The sequence below is a fragment of the Dermacentor andersoni genome, chromosome 7, assembly GCF_023375885.2.
Source record: "Dermacentor andersoni chromosome 7, qqDerAnde1_hic_scaffold, whole genome shotgun sequence".
NCBI classification, from domain to species: Eukaryota; Metazoa; Arthropoda; class Arachnida; order Ixodida; family Ixodidae; genus Dermacentor; species Dermacentor andersoni.
This window is the reverse complement of record NC_092820.1, coordinates 30,774,285-30,792,682: the sequence shown is the minus strand read 5'-3', so window position 1 is coordinate 30,792,682 and position 18,398 is coordinate 30,774,285. Positions and strand designations below refer to the sequence as shown.

At 45.5% G+C, this 18,398-nt stretch overlaps 1 protein-coding gene across 2 annotated transcripts in view; it reads right to left on the bottom strand.

The window, feature by feature from the left end:
- Positions 1-18,398, bottom strand: part of LOC129385937 (uncharacterized) — a 199,533-nt gene that overhangs the window by 74,854 nt on the left and 106,281 nt on the right. For both annotated transcript variants that reach the window (XM_055073112.2, XM_055073113.2), the window contains exon 4: positions 10,360-10,439. In XM_055073112.2, coding sequence (XP_054929087.1) covers positions 10,360-10,439 — 80 coding nt within the window. The remainder of the gene's footprint in view (positions 1-10,359; positions 10,440-18,398) is intronic.

Below are 18,398 nucleotides of genomic sequence, written 5' to 3'. Positions count from 1 at the left end.
AGGCTGAAGGCACTTCCACTCTTGTTCTATTGCTTCCCATAGTTGGTCGGAGTTCGACAATTCTAGGGGTCTCTTCGAAAGGTTCACTTTCATACGGCCCCAGACGTGATCTATAAGGTTCATGTCGGCACCCTTCGCGCACCACTGAAGTTGTATTAACCCTTGCTCTTCCAAAACGCGCGCCACGTCCTTCGATTTGTGAACGGAAAGCATGTCCTGGTAGAAAAATTAACACCCATCCGGCTGTGGCCCGTTCAACACATAGGGGATTATCTAACGCTCGAGCAGATTGCAACATCCAACACTGGTGAACCTCCCATAAATTCTCACCGGTGGGCCTGGCCTTCGTGGGAAATCGCCCCCCAGACGTTCACAGAGACGCGTCCACTGGCGGCCACATCCTGGATATTCTGCGCACTAAGGCGTGTGTTTCCTGTCCACCACACTCTGTTTCGTTGGTCCCAGTGGCTCGAAAACGTGGACTCATCAGAGAAAACCACATACATCCACTCTCTCTCGCTCCTGCCGTGGTGTTCAATAGCGAACCTCAGGCGAGCTGTTTTGTTGGCTTCGGTGAGCAGAGATTTCTGTGCGGCGAAACGACTTCGCAGTCCTGCTTCTCTAAGCCATCGTTGTACCATGCTGTCGCTCGAGTTGTCCCGGCCAAGCGTACCTCGAACGTCCTTCGCACTTTACAATAGTTTGTCGCTTACGGCAGCCACGATGCAAAGGTCTTGGTCGTTCATTGTTGATTGGGGTCGTCTCCGGTGCGGCGCATCGTTTAAACGTCCTTCATCTCGGTAAGCCTCGATAATCCGGTTGACCGTTTTCAATGAGCGGCCTGTCACGAGAGCAATATTACGCTACGTATCACCTCTTTTCGATATTTGTATTGTATCTACCCCTGTTTAAGAGGCAGTCGAGGCATCTTGAGGCTACAAAATCAGTGTTGACTGCTCTCCGTGGGTCACTGCAGTGTGCTACGTGAATTTAGCTGAACGAACTTGGTGCAACAGAGCCGCATGAGAGACCGTATATCAATGTTTTTTCTCGTTTTTTTATTCTATTCGTCTGTCGTCATTGGTTCAAGCGCCGCCGTTGTTCGAGGTGCGTCGATTCAAATAAAGAATTGATTTGAAATATACGGCAAGCTTGGTCTAAGAGTACTATCAAGCAGTTGCACGAAGAAAAAAAGAAGAATGAATGAAAGAAAAGAAAATGAATCGGTGTAAGTCACTGCGACGCTTACCGTGTTATCGGCTGTCGGACGGTACCATATTATCGGCGAAATGATGTAAGCTGCTGCTTTGTAGATATGCCACCGTGGTGGCAGTTCCATCAGTTAGTGGAAGAGCGCCCAGCTTTCTCCCTTTGTTTTTCACAGCGCCATCCGCGTATCGCTCCGAGTTTGTTTCGAGGCTGTTTTTCATGCATTCCTGTGTTCGCTTTCATGTTGCTCGTAATAGTACAGCTCTTAAGAAAAAGATAAAACGCGCTGTGCTTTCAAATTCAACCAGGCGCCTGCGTTGTAGCGATGCATGCACCGTTCATGGCATGCTAGTGCACGTAAAATAAGCAGTCACCATTACGTAAGTGATCCCTCCACCCTCGAAAAAAAATGTAATTATTCGCTCCAATGTTGACATGATCTCAACAACCCAGGCACTTCCAAGAGGAAGCATATGAGCATAAATGGGAAAATAGGAATAATAAACCAGTAGCCTTGGCAGAAAAGCATGCCTGCACGTTTCCTAGGCTTTCATGTTTCTCAGCCACCATACTTACTAGCCTCTCTAGTCTAACCTACCTGTCAGTAACCTAAAGGGCCACGAACTTGTGATTGATTCTTATTAAACTGCGAAGTAGTTTTGAAAGTGCAGCAGGGTGTAAGCACTGGCGCAAATATTCTGTCCCTTTGTCCTTCCCTACTTCTATCTATTACCATTTCATGGTATGTACGTTGATGTTTTTTTTTAACGTGTCGTTGTTTTCGTGCGCTGTAGCATAATTCGTTCAAGTTCAGAAACGAAATAATATTTCTCATTGAAAATATTGGGTAAACACTTTTCGCGGAATGATGACTCACTGAACAAGTCCGCCCACGCAACGAATTCAGTTACTTCAGCGAGGCACAACGATACTGTGGGAACCGTTACACAAATTCAAGATACAATGGCGTATTTTTGTAATACGCATCCGCAGAAGAAAGTTAAATGGTCATTGTAACGGAGCCGTAAAACTTGACAAAGAGAGCACGGGCGCGCACTTTTGTGCATGATATCCATCTGTCCATATTCCTGCATTTACCAAGTTTATTTAATCTTGCAGAAATTCGTTAAGTAAACAATCACGAAAATGAATAATAATTTCTAAGATCAATATTCTGATGCAGGAATATTTTATTTACAGCTATAAACTACGGGATGAAGTAGGGCGGAATTTAAAAGCTTGAAGACCAACCGAAAAGGCAGCAACGCAAAAAAAAAAAAAGAAGACACGGGAGAGAGGAGCCGACAGGTACGAGCGCTGAACATCCAATAACTTTTAGTGACAATGGTTCGCGAATATATACTTGCTGTCCGAACCAAGAGTTATCATATGCTTATGCGTAAATGTGCCAGCTCTTTTTCAGAAAGCGTGACATGCGCCTCATTCTTGGACAAGAGTATTCATAAAGTGTTCCGCTTTGTCGTTACGTTTTGATTGTAAAATGAGAAGTGCAGGGCATTGAATGTGAAAGCAGAAAAGTATTGGCTACGTTCAAAGATGCAGAGCCCACTTGATCTAACGTACGAACTCTTGGGCAAAGACCAAATAAGATTTTCAGATATTGGGTTCCTGTTTAAAGATGTTCGTGTCTGCTGGTGCTATGAACCGCGCACCAACAAACCGTTTCTGACTTTCCAGACCACCCTCGCTATTTAGTCAAACGATTTATTGCACCGTTGCGCCTAAAGAACGCTCTCGGCAAATCTTGCCCCTGCTGTATCTGACATGCGTTCAAGCGTCAAGCTGAAGTACCACAGAAAAAGAAATATAACACGAAGGGACACTCGCCGAAAAGTGGCAACAGGAAAACTTCACGGTATATAGTATGAATGCCGACCGTTTTCTGCCGCGAGCATCGAAAAAAAAGAAAGAATGTGAAATGAGATTACCAGAAATTCTTTTATTTTTTATTCTTTCCCGGCAAAAGGTAAAATATCTGCGTATAAATTAAATTAAAGTTTGCGGCTTACTTCCGTTGCCTAGCGGCAGGCGAATCGGCGAATGATGAGCCAGATGCTTGCGTCAGTCGTCAAACACCGCCGAAGTCAGCGAGACCGGATGCATACCTGAGCGTTGGCCGGTTCGGCGACCCGTATGCTTGTTTTTCTATTTTTGGATTTAGCCTGGTTTGGTGGGCTACCAGTGAATAGTTGCGTTCCTTCTGAATTTCGACTTGTCGTCATCGCACTATTGGACGACGTCAAGGTGAGAAACTGTTTGACAGTCTGCGACACATTTAAAGCAATTAGGCTTACAGCACTGCACCTAGGCTAAAGTTGTAACGCAGTTAACGAAAAATATAACGGCCGTCGTGGTGCACGCTTTCTAAGCGCCACAATATTATTTTAACTTATTTCGGTAGTCTTTGGGCATGGGGGGCTCACAGGGTGCTTTGACACAGTTTCGCGTGTACTGAATCTTGCTGCGACAAGTTTTGGCGCTTTCTAGACCCGCAACGTTAATGTAACTAATTTCGGTAATTTTCGGGCTACTTTTCAAGGGCGCGCCTGGCGCTGTGACGCGGTTAGCGAAAAACAGCTCTGCCGTGGTGTGCAGTTAAGTTCCGCGCTTTAATGCACTGACAATACAAGTTCGTGGCGCTTTCTCTGACGCCTAACATTGTTGAAAATTACTTTCGGTACTTTTTTTGTTACTTATGAGGCACGTTCGCCGCGCCTGTCATGACTCAGCGAAGGGCAGCTCGGGCATTGTGACATTTAGTTTGGCGTGTACTGGATCTTACTGGGACAAGTTTGTGACAATTTTTATGGCCCCGCAACAATAGCCTTCTTTCGGTACTAACACTTGTCGAAATCGCGACGAGCAATTGCGAAGAGTGATTACACGGGAGCGTGTTGCTTGCGCCGGCATTACGCGCAGAAGATAAGGAGCTCAAAAGCCAGGAACTTGTAACTCGAAAATTCTGTCTTGAGTGCGAGTAGAAGGAAATCTGCGAGTGTCCAGCAAGGTCTGGTTGAGAACCTGTGTTGTGGCCACCTCTGTGTACTCGTTGTGTACTATCCCATCGTTCGTACCCTAGTTCTGAAAAGGTCCCGTAGGCCCTGTATTCGTGCTACTAATGTGCCGCAAATAAGGCCCGGGAAGAGGAGAATTCTTAGAAATAGGTTTTCGGGGTATGTACGGTAATGTTTGGGATGAGTCGCGTATTTTCTACGCCGTGTATGTAAAAGCGAACTGCTTTTGCTTATAATGCCACCCATTCACCTCTACACGCATTACTCTTGCATTTTAATACCAAAATGATACGTGCTTGTAATTTATTTCTTTCAGCTGACGGCCTCTGTTGGAGCTTTCTACGGGAACGACTGCTGCTTACTTGGTGCCACAACGTTGGATGCATGCACAAAAAGCCCGCAATGAGCATTTCTACAGAATAAAATAAAAATTTCCTAATTTCACAGGGTGTCCTGCGTGTTTACGAAATTGCACGTGGCACACATTCGATGGAGGCTTGTAAAGATCGTTGGCAATGAATTTTAATAAACGATTTTGCACGAATACCGCTCGCAATCGAGCTGTACAAGCAAAAAATGCAGCCGGCGTGACGCATACCATCTAGAATTCAAAACGCGCGCGCACAAAACCGAAATCGGCAGTGTAGTTCAGGTATTAACGCCAGCGGCTTGGTGCGCTGCAGTCAATTGGGCCGCTGGGTGCTATGGGAGTGTCTGCTTTTGTTGTATTGACGCGACAGCAGTAAAGAAGCTCATCTCACAGAAAAGCCGGTGTCGTCGGCTGCGTTAGACATGATAGAAAAATCCCCAAAGGCAATTCATAAATAAAACACAACTTGCACGATGGGCTGGGTGGGAATCGAACCAGGGCCCCCGGAGTGTGAGACGGAGACGTTACCCCTCAGCCACGTTTTTTTTTTTTTTTCTCATATTATTGGTTTGGCAGAAGACAGTACAATGTGATTATTACGTGGCCATAAAAAAAACTAGTCAATGCCGGACCAGTGTGGCGTAATAAAAGCAATGTGGACTAGTTATTTGTCCAAAGCACTTAGCCAATCAGGAGCATCACTCTGTGCACAGAAAAATTCGCGTATATATAGCACACTTTCAGTGAAGTATTCATGTGCTGGGGCCTGAACAATGCACTCATGTCTAATATCCATACGCTTTCGCCACACGCTATGCATGCACAGAAGCATTAACAGATCGACAGGCACTCCCTCTGGTTCCGCGCATGGCAGGAAGCGTATCCCGAAAGCACTTAACGGCAATTGCTTTTTAAAGCTGCGTTTTAGAATATCCCACAAAAACACTGCGTCATGGCAGTCCAGAAAGATATGCTCAATCCTCTCCGGTTTTTCGCATATAAGGCAATTCACAGACCAAGGTACAAAAATGCCTTTGCTTTGCAACCATGGGTTCACTGGGAGAGTGCCTGTATGTAGTTGAAAAAAGAAAGATTTGACGGAAGCTGTTACCGGCATGCGTTTAACTCTCTTAAGAACATCTCGTTCTGAACCTAAAACAAATACTGCACAATATAACGGTACCGGCAAGAATACATCAACACGATCTTCATACAACTTCTTACTAGTAACAGCGGCAAGATATTCACTAGAAAATCTCGCTTTTAGTATTTGGAAAGAGGCAACCACTTCACGCAAAAAAGCACTTAAAGCATTGACCCCGTAACATGGCCGACGCTACATCATCAGGCAATAAATCGCGCAGTCGAGCTTGAATCATCGTTCTCAGAAAAGCCTCCTTTTGATCACGCAAAAAAAGAAACCTGCTTACAATCTGTTTGAGGAACAAATGTGACAACCCCAGCTCACCATTCGACACTCTATGGAACAGATCACTAAGACTTGTACGTTCCCATGTATAGGCCCTAATAAACAACTCAAAAATTCTATGCCGCTTTTGCACAGACATCCTCGCCAGACATAACGCTTGCATCTCATAAAAGATTTTAGCGAGTAAAAACAAATTACAAACGGTGGCTCTTGCAAGCACTGAAAATTTGTGCCCTCCCCATTTGCCGGTCTGGGTTTTCACTCGCACTACTTAATTGTCCCAATATTCTTTGCTATCTCGATAATGTCCGAGAAGCACACCTAGGTCGGTGCCTAGTGTTACCGCCCATTGCATGTTACAAAAAGTCTCAGGTTTATATTGCCAATTCCCATGCCAAAAACCAAGACACTGGTTCCAGTTAATAGCACTTCCACTTGCAGTACAAAAAATTAGAGCCTCTTGTACAACTGCTTTAACACTGTCATGGTCCGACAAAACACTGCTTCATCATCAGCATATGCTAAAACTCGAACTTCAGTTTTATGAAAAGTGTAACCACGGATGTTTGGGCTCTTCAGCAGCCGCAAACAAAAGGGCTCGATGTAGGGAGCGATAAGCAGGGGAGATAAAGGGCAGTCTTGTCTCACAGACGACTGCACAGGAATGCCATCACTTAACTGCCTATTAATTATCAGCTTCGCTTACAACCATTATACATCATTTTACCACCTTCTGTAATAACGGTTCCAACATTGATATGGTCTATGATCGCGAACAAATCTTAGTGTACGACCTTATCGAACGCCTTGTGCAGATCTAATTGCACCATGGCCACGCGCCCATACATTCCGTCACAGCATTCAAGGACAGCTTTAGCTTTGCGAACATTGGTCAATATTGTCCTGCCTTTTATGCCGCATGTCTGATGTTGCCCTGCAAGTGATTTAATAACACTTTGAGGCGTCGAGCTACAATCTTCATGGATATCTTATAGTCCACGTTTGTTAGACTGATGGGTCGGTATGATTCAACAGACTGTAACTTAATGGGATCATTTCTTCTGCGCTCTGCGCACATGCAGCGCGATCTTGCGGCAAACACAGAAGACCGCCTCCTCGCAATGTACGGCGCTGCCGCGACATGTGGCGCGCCACTCACGCCATGATCGCGTCCGCCTTTGTGGCGCGTTGCGGCATGGCTGTCCGTGCCGATCATGACGTTTGGCTCGCGTAGATCGTTTTGAGTGGGCGGTGCGAACGGGGTGCGATAACGCTATCGCGTTCCACTATTGAATGCGACGCTTAAGTGTCCTCCGATTTTTGCTTTCTCTATTGAAATACTGCGGAGCGCCGGCTATCCCCAGCACCTCCTCAAATTGACTGGAGAGGGTATCTCAAAAAGATGCGCACAAAGGTGCAAACGTGTTCCTTCCGCGCATAGCGTTGATAGAAGGTAGCTGTGATAGCTGATGCTCACACGCTATCACACAATCTGAAAAAGGGGGTGCAGTGTTACGATGTGTAAGATGCGTTCTCTGCCCACAGCAAGCTGTGAAAGCTTTGCAGGATGACCGACGTGGCGGCGACCGACAAATGTGACGGCGTCAGAAAGCGCAGGCGCTCTCGTGTTTAATGCGCAGATGCTGTAGCGTATCACTCTCATTTAAGCTGCGCAAAAGTTTACGCTGGCCAAACTGGAAGATTTATTAAGGATAGGTTAAGGTAGCACGCAAACAACTGAACAAATGCGCATGAACGAAAGGATCTAAAGGATTTACTGGCAAGTCATAGTCCCACTTGGAAGGACTGTTCGCCCGACATTGCAAACACTTCATGAAGAGTAAGATGTGTGTGACACGGGAAATAGCATAATTTGAACGCATTTCTTGACTCGTGCAGGGATATGTTAGCATGGCCTCGATCACGCTTTCAGACATCATATGTAGGCTTGCGCAGACGATAATCCCTGTCTCGGACAGCATGTATATACTCTTAACTTCTTCACAAAAGAAAACTTGAAAGTTCAGCCCTCATTCTTATCGTTTCGTCTCCGTTCAATTCTTTTTTTGACCCGTCTCTTATTGAAGATCAATCAAGATCAACTGCAATGTAATCAATTTCCTAGCCCGCTACTGCAATCAGTGGTAAGGAAAAGAACATAGAAAAATCGAAATAGGCAAACTTAGGGATATGCCCTTTTGCTGTTTTCTTCTTCTATTTTTGGCAAATTCGGAGCGTGTTTTTCGCATATCTTTGTGACAGAAATTCATTGTTGTTTTTTTGTGCGTTTGAAATTACCATGCGACAACATGCTACAAATTTGGATCTTTTCGGCTCTTACTTATTTGTCCAAAAAGCTGTCTTATAATGCGAGAACATACTTTCAATATTTAAAAAGAGTTTATTGAGCAACTGCTACCAGAATCACTGTCGCTAGGGACAACTTGTGACATTTGCCAGCATACTTTCCAATGTTTTCATTGGCAACTATGTTACGCTGCTTCCTGCTCACAACATGGAAGAAAGAAAACGACATTTTGACGTTCGCAGTAGATAAAGGTAAGACTAGCAGATAACATGCACAACGTGAAAACAGAGGGCAGTCGTGTGCATGCAAGTGCGTACACACCATTGTCTCAGCTATTCGTTTCACATCATTTGCCTATTAACGAGAAATGTCTGCCTCTAGCCAGGTGATATTATTATCTGACAAAACTAGGGCAAACAGTGCCAAGTAAATCTCGAATGTCCGTGGCGAAATGCTGTTTATGTGTTCACGGTGCGATTTCCCAAAAAGCAAACATCGTGTAGCACGGCCGATTGGAAGGGTGTGGCCCTATGAATAGCGCTCTGTCCGTGTAGTCCTTCCCCATCTATTTGCGCTAAAGGAGCATGTTCTTAGCAAGGACACTTCTTTTGGTGATGTATATCTAGTCCAGTTTGTGGTGTTTTCACGTGTTATTTTGTTTAGACATGTCATGCATAGCGGTGTTCTCGACGAAATGCTTAATAGAGGATCGATTGCGCAACATTTGGACGACACACACAGAAGAGAAACACACACCACGGAGCGCTTTGTGGTGTGTGTTTCTCTTCTATTGTGTCGTGCAGATGTTGCGCAATCGATCCTCTAATATGCTATACCAACACGCCCAGTCCTCAAACTTGGCGACGAAATGCATTGGCAAGTCAGAGGAACAAAAGTCATTGTCAAATATTGTAATTATACGTACCCTCAAAATTGTAGTTATCCGGATAATGCCGAATGCGGAAAAACCTTTCGGGCGAGTGTTCTGTCAGATTTTTTTCAGATTTATCCGGAAACACCGACTGCTAATTATGTGCCATAGTGATAAAAGTACCCACTACCAATGTAATCGGGTCGCTGTAGCTTCTTAGGGGAATCGCTAAAACGATTGTTACATTGATACGGCGATGGTCATTGTGTGCAACTGCTCCACTTTTTTTTTCTGTCACTCTCATAGTACTATTACTTATATAAAGCTTAGAGAAATGTGGCTGTACGGGCGAAATTGTAGCACTCAGTTTAGTGCAAGGCGCTCTCGCTGAGCGAATTGCAGATAGCGCGCTTCATGTTTCATTTTACTGTGGCACAATGCACATCATATTGTACACGTAGAATAAATGTCATGCGGATTTGGTGCTGCGGTGGCAAATAGTTCAAATGAAACTTCCTTTTGTTAATGTGAGGAAAGCTTTTCTTCCTTAGCACTCATGTGATGCGTAAATTACACTACCAAGCTGGACACGCTTCTACGTATTGTCGCTCAAGGAAATTTTTGTCACACGAACACCAAAGCACATCATAGAGCAGCCTTAGCGTGCCTCGCACACAATAAACTAAAGATTTTTTTCTTGCACGAAACGTTTTTCAAATATTCTTGCGCACCCATCAACGTCCTTCTGTGGTTCCGCTGCTGTCTCTACTTAACGGCTCCGCATGGTTAATCGTTTGCGAGCAAATGTGAATTGTGGTTCCAAGCTAGTCTTTGTTGTGAGTCACCGCTCCTGCACATCAAGTTGGTGAGCGAAATGTTCTGCGTCCTCCACCGAGCTATTTGCCGCCACTCCACACTGATAACCTTGACTTTACAAGAGAGCAGTCACACTCTATGCCACGCGTTCAAAAACACTGTTTTCAGCTTAAGCCACCAGCCAGTGAGTGCTAGCAACATGACTAAAGTGGCACATTGGGTCCTCACCTTTGTGACCCTTCGTGAGGGAAGAACCAGCAACTTCGAATTGGTGGAAAGAGATACAAGAACCTTCCATTTGAAATGGAAGCAATGTCTCACCTTTTCCTCCTACTTCAACTGCTTCGATGAAAGTTTTGGTATCGCCCCTCTTCTTTATCCTCATCAAGAGTGTCAAGTTCCTGCAGAAAGCATTATAGTGAGCAAAATTACTTGCCTAAATGAAGCGCCATAAATCTAAAGCTCATCTAAGAAAAGAAACAATTTCAAAAACAAATATTGACAAGATAATGCTTGTTTCCATTGCATCTCGTGCTTTGTACTTGCTTTGCCTTGAATAGCGCTTTTAATATTATGCAAAGCCAGTAACCGTACTTCTGCCGGGTTACAATACAAATACTTTTAACGGCTTAGAATTAGGTGCACGAGGAAGAAACTCCATAAAGCATCATTATTACAGAAGACCCGCTACGGCGTCTCTAATAACCTATGCACTCTTTCGGGATAGTATACCCCTCTATGAACAGCGAACTGAAAACTGTTGTACAAAGTGTTTATTTACAATTAGGACTAGAAAAAGTGGGATTGGAAGAGGTGCTACGCGGAAAAATATTGTTACCGAAGGATGAAACAAGTAAGACGAAGAAGAAGACCACGGGACATTGGCTGCCGAGTGTTGTTGGTGATCAGCCATCTTAACTACTCTGACTCATCTTGTATTTATATTGGAAATACAGTCTTTCTTTACTCCCACTATCCCCGTAACATGTTAGCGGAGGTTTAGGGTACCACGGCTGGAACCGGAGCTCTGCAGTGGACGTCGCATCACCGTCCGCACCATGAATGACAGTTGATGCTATCATTAAAGAGTGCAGACACTTCGAGCAGGCCTAAAGCCGACGCGTCTTGCAATCATTCACCAGACTTCCGATTATTGCCGCAACGTCAACCTGTGAAGATGAACCCGTCCTGTGATGGCGACCCATGCCGCCATCACAGGACGTGGCGCGAATCGTTCGATGTTAACTTGATTCAATACGCCCGCTACCAGTTTTTCAGTTATTCTTGCACAAGCCATCGTTCACCAGGGACTTCAAAACATTCGTTCAGATTCTGTCTGTCGTCTCGCCAATCCCAAGCTAACGAATGCCCTTCTAATACCTTCGCTCCGCACCGTCGCACCTCTCCGCGTTGGCGCAACCCGACTGAGTGGAGATCTGCGGACGACGAGCCGATATGTTTCACCTGTCGCCGCATTGATTATGGCGCCCGACACTGTCGCAACTCGTGGCCCTCAACACCTAACACGACGACCAACATGAGCAGTTTTAAGGGAAATGCCCGTAATGTTTCGCCCACCGCCGAGTCTAACAGTGCCGACAACTCTGCTAGGAAAGCGTAGTACGGTCACTCACCATCGCCGCGCATACACCAGTCTCGTTCACCACAAACACGTCGCGCACCTTCCCGTTCGCCGCAGCCACGTCGCCTTTCGCCCTTGTGGCTTTAGACCGCATCCTTTCGGAAAACGAATAAATGCAGCCCTCGGAGACGGTGCTGCAATGCTTACTACTGCAGCAAATCATCATTCTGTGCCCACAACGCGAAGTGTAATTGGCGTTAAAATGTACGGCGTACCTATACCAGCACTCGTCGACACTGGAGCCCCCGTATCTGTGATGAGTGCTAGCCAACGTAGACCTTTAAAGAATGTCCTCGCCCCAGCAGCTGCCCGGGTGCTTCGTGTGGCCGACGGTGGCCTGGTCGCTGTTCTTGGAATGTGTACAGCGCGTATAGGTATAGCCGGCCGCCGTAATTCTGTTCTCATTGCTGTGATCGACAACTGCCCGAACGATGTTATCCTTGGATCGGACTTTTTACCCACTTATTTTCCTCTCACCAACTGCGCGACAGGCGTTCTTCAGTTAGAACTGCCTCAACTCGCCGATGCTCTGAGCACCACACCACCGCACACGTGCTCGCTTCACGATGCGCGTCTGTCACCCGAGGCCGTTACGTCACTTTGACCACCCAACTCAGGTTCCTGACGGTGAATAAGTGCTTGGCCCCTTCATCGACGTGTTTTTGAACCGGAATTTTGCTGTTCCGCATTCCCTGGTCACGGTTACTAATAACGACGTCGTTCTACCGCTTCTAAATTTGAGCCTGTGCCATCAAGTGAGTCCGGCCGGCATGTTCTTGGCCAGTGTTTCTAGTGGTTCCGAATTTGACATTGAGAGTTTGAATGGCGAGAGTGGTGTATAAGCGCCAATTGCAGTTCACAGCCCTGGTTCCTTCATGGACGAATTCGCGAAAATGAAGGCACCTGACGTCACCTCTGCAAAGGCCACGGGCATGCGTCTCCTGCTTCAATCGTACGGTGACATCTTTGATTTCGGGGACAGGCCTTTATGCCAAACATCTGTTCTCCACCGTATAAACACTACAGACACGAAACCTATTCGTCGGCGTCCTTATTGTGTATCACATGCCGAACGTGGAGTCATCCAATCAGAAGTAGGCAATATGCTCCGCAAAGGGGTCATTGAGCCATCAGCCAGCCCTTGGGCTTCGCCTGACGTCCTTGTGAAAAAGAAAGAGGGTACCTGACGTTTTTGTGCAGATGATCGCCACGTAAAAAAGATCACGCGAAAAGACATCTACGAACTCCCCCGCATCGATGATGCCTTGGACTGCTTGTACGAAGCCAAACACTTCTCGTCCATCGATCTTTGATCCGGCTACTGGCAGATTTCAGTTGATAAAATGGATCGGGAGAAGACCACCTTCATCCCACCGGATGGCTTATATCAGTTCGAAGTCATGCCCCATGGCCTATGAAATGCTCCTGCGACCTTTGAACGTATGATGAACTCCCTTCTGCGAGGCTGCAAATGGACGACCGGTCTCTGTTACTTTGACGACGTTATTTTTTTCTTCCACGTTCAGCAGCCACCTTACCCGAATCGTTGCCATTCTTGCGGTCTTCCAAAAAGGCGGCCTCCAGCTGAACTCCACGAAGTGCCAGTTCGGGTGCCTTAAAATTACTGTGTTTGGACACCTCGTTGACGCATCCGGTGTCCAACCAGATCTGGAAAATGTTCGCGCCGTACGCAGTTCCCCTGTGCCATGTTCTTCTTTTGACATGCACCACTGAGTCGGCCTGTGCTCTTACTTTCGCCGTTCCGTCAAAAACTTTGCCGACGGTGCTCAGTCTTTGACAGTTCTTCTAATGAAGAACACGCCATTACTCATGGGCCGACGTGCGCGCTGAACAACAATGCGACGAATCCTTACAGTCAATCATCGCTGGAGTGCAATCTGGCAGTACCGACAGCACATGCTCCATGTACGTGCTGCACGATGGCACCCTCTACCGCCGCAATATCAACCCTGACGGCCCTACGTTGCTCCTACTCATTCCTCGTCATCTGCGATTCGTCGCTCTCGAACAACTTCACGACGCACCTACGGCGGGCCACCTTGGAGTTTTGCGCACATACGACCGCGTATGAGGCCGGTTCTACTGGCCGGGTGTCTACCGCTCGGTGCGTCGTTATGTCACAACTTGGGAATTATGTCACCACCGGAAGAAACCTCCCCTGCCACCTGTCGGATGACTCCATCCAATTGAAGTTCCCTCTTAACCATTACGTTACGGCATCTCTCGTATCGACGTCTTCTTTCGTCCTGGAGAGGAAGTGCTCCTTTGGACACCTACTCATACACCACGTTTGTGTATGAGTTTCAATCCAGCTTCCTCGCACCTCGATGTTTGTTCCTCGATGTTTGTTCACATTCATGAACAAGCATCCCCCGTGAATTATCGCGTTACTCCCGTAGACGTTTCTTCGGACCATAATTATCGTGGTTTGGAGATCGTTCACATTTCGCGCCTCAAACGATTCGCTCGGCGTTTCCCTACTGGCTACATCGCGGCCTGGCTGGCCACTTGCGCATGCGAGTGAATTAGTGTGAACATCATTCATACGCTTCATATTCTCAGCTGCACATACTCGTCATCACCCTTTTGGGGCCGGGTGGTAGGGCTCTCACTCGGAAGATAAAGAAGACACTGGCTGCCTAAGCCTTGTCTCACAATATAAATAAATGAAGAAAAGGGGAGGAAGCAAAAAGAATGAAACCGGATATGTTGATGCCTATAACTTTATATTTAGCATATAGAATAGACTATGAAGCTACCTTGAAACGGTTACGACTATCGGTTGAAATATCTCGAACTTATGGATAAGGTCGGATTTTCTCCATTTGGCATCTCTCATAAACGGAAATTCGATTGTAGGCTGTCGAGTTTAAATTGATCAAAGTTGTGACCTGATTTTTTACATGTGGGATGATGGCTTTGGGAGGCTTCCTAGCTGTCTCCCCGCGATCTCCATTTCAGCCGACGTTAATTTATTGTCGCGTTTTACGCGCGATCTCTCTCTCCGCGCGATCTCCATTTAAGCCGACGTGAATTGATTGTGGCGTTTTACGCATATATTCTTTCTGACAGAACAACAAATAAAGTATATAAATCCCATCGGAACTAGTGCAAGTACAGCTAGATTGTACTTCGTGTGTATAATTATTTGTGGTGCTTTTAATTTTAATGTCAATTCGAAGGTACCCTTGGGTTTGGCACCTGGTGCGACATCATGCTTTTATTTGGGGGGATGATATTGGCTGCATTTTGTGCGTATTAACCCTTTGGGGGTCAATGACGTAAATATACGGCGGCACGAACAAATCCCAAAATGGTCGAAGCCGTATATTTACGGCGCCGTCTGTACGTTTAAAAAGCGCGGCAATTTCCGAACTTTTTCTTTTCTCTCATGTGCTGCCGCTATGTGGGAATACAGGGAATTTTTTTGCACGCCTCCCTCTCTTTGTTTGAGAGCTAGTTTGCTCCCGCGCCTCTCTATACTATCGCTGGCGCATTTGAGCGCGCATGGACGGGCGGCGGTTCGGGTTTTGTTCCGCGGGCTGTTTCGGTTTCTTGCGCTTGCAAAACTGATGGCTAACTCGTTACTAATCGCTCAAACGGCGACCGCCTCTTCCTCGCTCGTCTAGTGCTCACAGGGGTGTGCGTAGGAAGGATGCCCCCGTGCGCGCGTTTCCATTGCCCTTTTTTTAACATCTGCGAAAACTCTGGTTGGCGATAAGATTAAGATTAGCGGACGTTTGTCACACGTTGTGCTTTTTTGGCGGGCACAGAACCACACAGACTTCTTGAGTGTGCACACCTACGCAGTTCGAATACACGATATATATGGACATATTAGCGTAAGAGCAGGAACATTTGAGCCTTGGAAAATATTCTCGTGTGTGCACTTTTAAGGCCTTGGACTATGTGTATAAAAATGCATCCAATTTATAATTCTTATACCTTTATTTCCTTTTTTATTGTTATTATTCATGAATGAAGAGTACATATATACCAATGCAAAATATCTTTTTCCTACTTTAGTCACCGAAGAAAGTTTTTTTCCAAGTAAGTCTTTAAGAATTGGAATCTGCAATAAAGGAAACTGACCCTGGGTGGTCGCATTTGGCGAAATAAATCGACCCTCAAAGGGTCAAAATGACTAAAATCTATGTTGCTGCTTTCGGTCACCCTTCGTACGAAAAGAAGCGCTTTTCTCGGACGCTCGTTACTTAATAATATTGGGTGGTATTTCCGTAGGATATTGTTTATTCTCGGGAGGGCATTACACTATTTTGTTATAAAGGCTACTACTCTCTCTGATCCTGGTACAAGATGTTTCTTAGCTGATTCCGACTGCCTTTCCATTCTTGACGTGACGTCATAAGCTTTGTCGGAGAAAGTTGTGGACAGTCTCCGTCTACTAGCGTTAGCTTAAGGTTATTTAGGTGGGGGATATAATCGTCTTCAATACAGATTATTCTTAATCGTTTCACTCGCACTATAAAAATTCCTTGCTTGCAGTGTCACCGATGATGGCTGGTGCAGTTTAAATATTACTGGCTATTCGTAGGCTTCCGTTAACGTGTCGTTCACAGTTTTCTATTTTCTCTGTAGACTATCGCGTCGAGAAAGTTGATTTGACTATGAGAGTGGTGAGTCGTAAATTTTCTAACAAGTGTGAGAGCGGTTGAAGTGGAGAATTAGGTCCTTTAGCGGGTTCGTTCCGTGTTCTCATGTTTAAACATGTCGACAATGTAAGACAGATAGGTGTAGGATTTTAAAGGGTATTATTTAATAAAGTTAGTTTCAAGCTGTCCCATGAAAATGTTGGCATGCGTGAGAGTGAACGGTGTTCCCCGTGCTTGTGTGGAAAGTGTGCAGGTAGGGAATTGAACCGAATTCGAAATAGCCGAGCGTTTGAACTAACTTAGGGGGTTACAGGTAAACTTAAGGAGCGTGTGCTTGGGGAGTGACTGCGAGGGTCTGGGATACATTCAATTCCTTCATTCATGGGTACGTTAGTGTGAAGGACTAAAGCATCTAAAGTGACTAGAACAGCGCAGTCAGAAAGGATTTGGTTAGTGTTAAGGCAGTCGATAATTTTTTTGAAGGATAGGAGGATGGTCGGAACCTTTGGCAAGTGGTGGTTCAATAATTTGAATACTGACTCCGTCGGTGTGTGTATATTAGACAGTTTAAGCCGACCTAGGATATGTGCTGCAAATATTTATTTTATGGGAACCTTGTGCGTTTTAGGAGCACTATAAAAATGGACAGCTTCTTTTGTTCTTGGGTATCGGGAAGGGACATTCACATTGCGTGATTAGTTCTCTGGACAGCAGCACCGCAATTGTATTTTGCATAAAGTTACTATATTCGGAAGTTGGTTGAGACTGGAGTTTTCGGTAACGGGCGGGGTTCCTCAGTAGTTTGGACGCTTCATTTTTTTACTTTTCTATACGCCTGATTGCGATACTGCCACCTTTGTGTCCTGTTTTTATTACAATATCCATTCTTTCTGCGAGTTCTTGAGGAATTCGGTGCTGAGCGGGAGATAACTTTTTGCGCTTAGGGAATACTGCGTTGCCTCTAGAATTTACTTTGACATTACCTTTATGTATAAATCAAAGTCTGGGACTATCGAAAAAGAATTCCTTGATACGCATGCGTCTTGTAAACTCTGTTATATCTTTGTGCGGTTCGCATTCAATTGCTGCGCTGTTTGTATTAGAAAGCGTTAGACCACGTTTGAAGGTATCACCTTCAACGGAATTTAAACTGTGATATGTCTCCTACGTCGCTGCAGTGCTCTGGATGCTCACTCGTAGCAGTGTTGGTGGAGCCATATGATGTAGGGGCCATAATAGTTTTCTTGGGTGGATCTTCAGCTCTAATACCTCTGCGCTGGTATTTATCTAGTAGGTTTGCCTCCTAGATTGTACGAATTGTTGAAGTTCTAATTTTTCTGGCGGAGATCATGTTTATGCTGTGGAGCTGATTATAATCTATAGTAAGTGGTTCCTGGCAGTGTTCTTTGAGAATGTCAATTAAGAGAAGGATGCATTTTCTAGAACGGCATTCCGCTTCAGTAAGATCGTGGAGGGTAAAGATACGAAGGAAAATCTAACGTAAATTGGAAGGCCCTTTGCGATTTTCCTATGTCATGGAGCTAATAAGTTTATAGGTAATCTGTTTTTGTTTGTTTGGCGGTGAGTTTGCGGTGTTGCAGGAAGGGGCGAGATTTTTTCTTGCATGTGCTACCCGTAGTGCGTGACTCATTTCTGTTGGCTTCGGGCACTGGACGAAACATCTTTGGGTGGTTATGTTTTTACGTTTTATTTGGTTTTTGAGGCCGGCATCAATGTCTGTGTCAGCAATCTCGGGGGCGTACCTTCCTGATAAGGAAATGAGGGAGGCCAAGCGGCACCACATACCCAATATTATCACACACAAAAATCACCAAAAGAAAACGAAAACAAGAAAACTCGATAAACATACACATATGTAAAAATCCTATGACAGATTCTGAACCAATCCCAAGCAAAGCTAACAATCAGTCGTAGCGTTCCTCTTGCTGTCCTCACTGGTCATACAGTCTGACCACGTTGCCCTATCTGACTGCGTCGCTACACAAATGGAATATTCTTACTTTCTATCAACGGCTTGCGTTGCCGCAAGGCCAGACCTTGCTGGCCACTCATCCAAGGTCAGT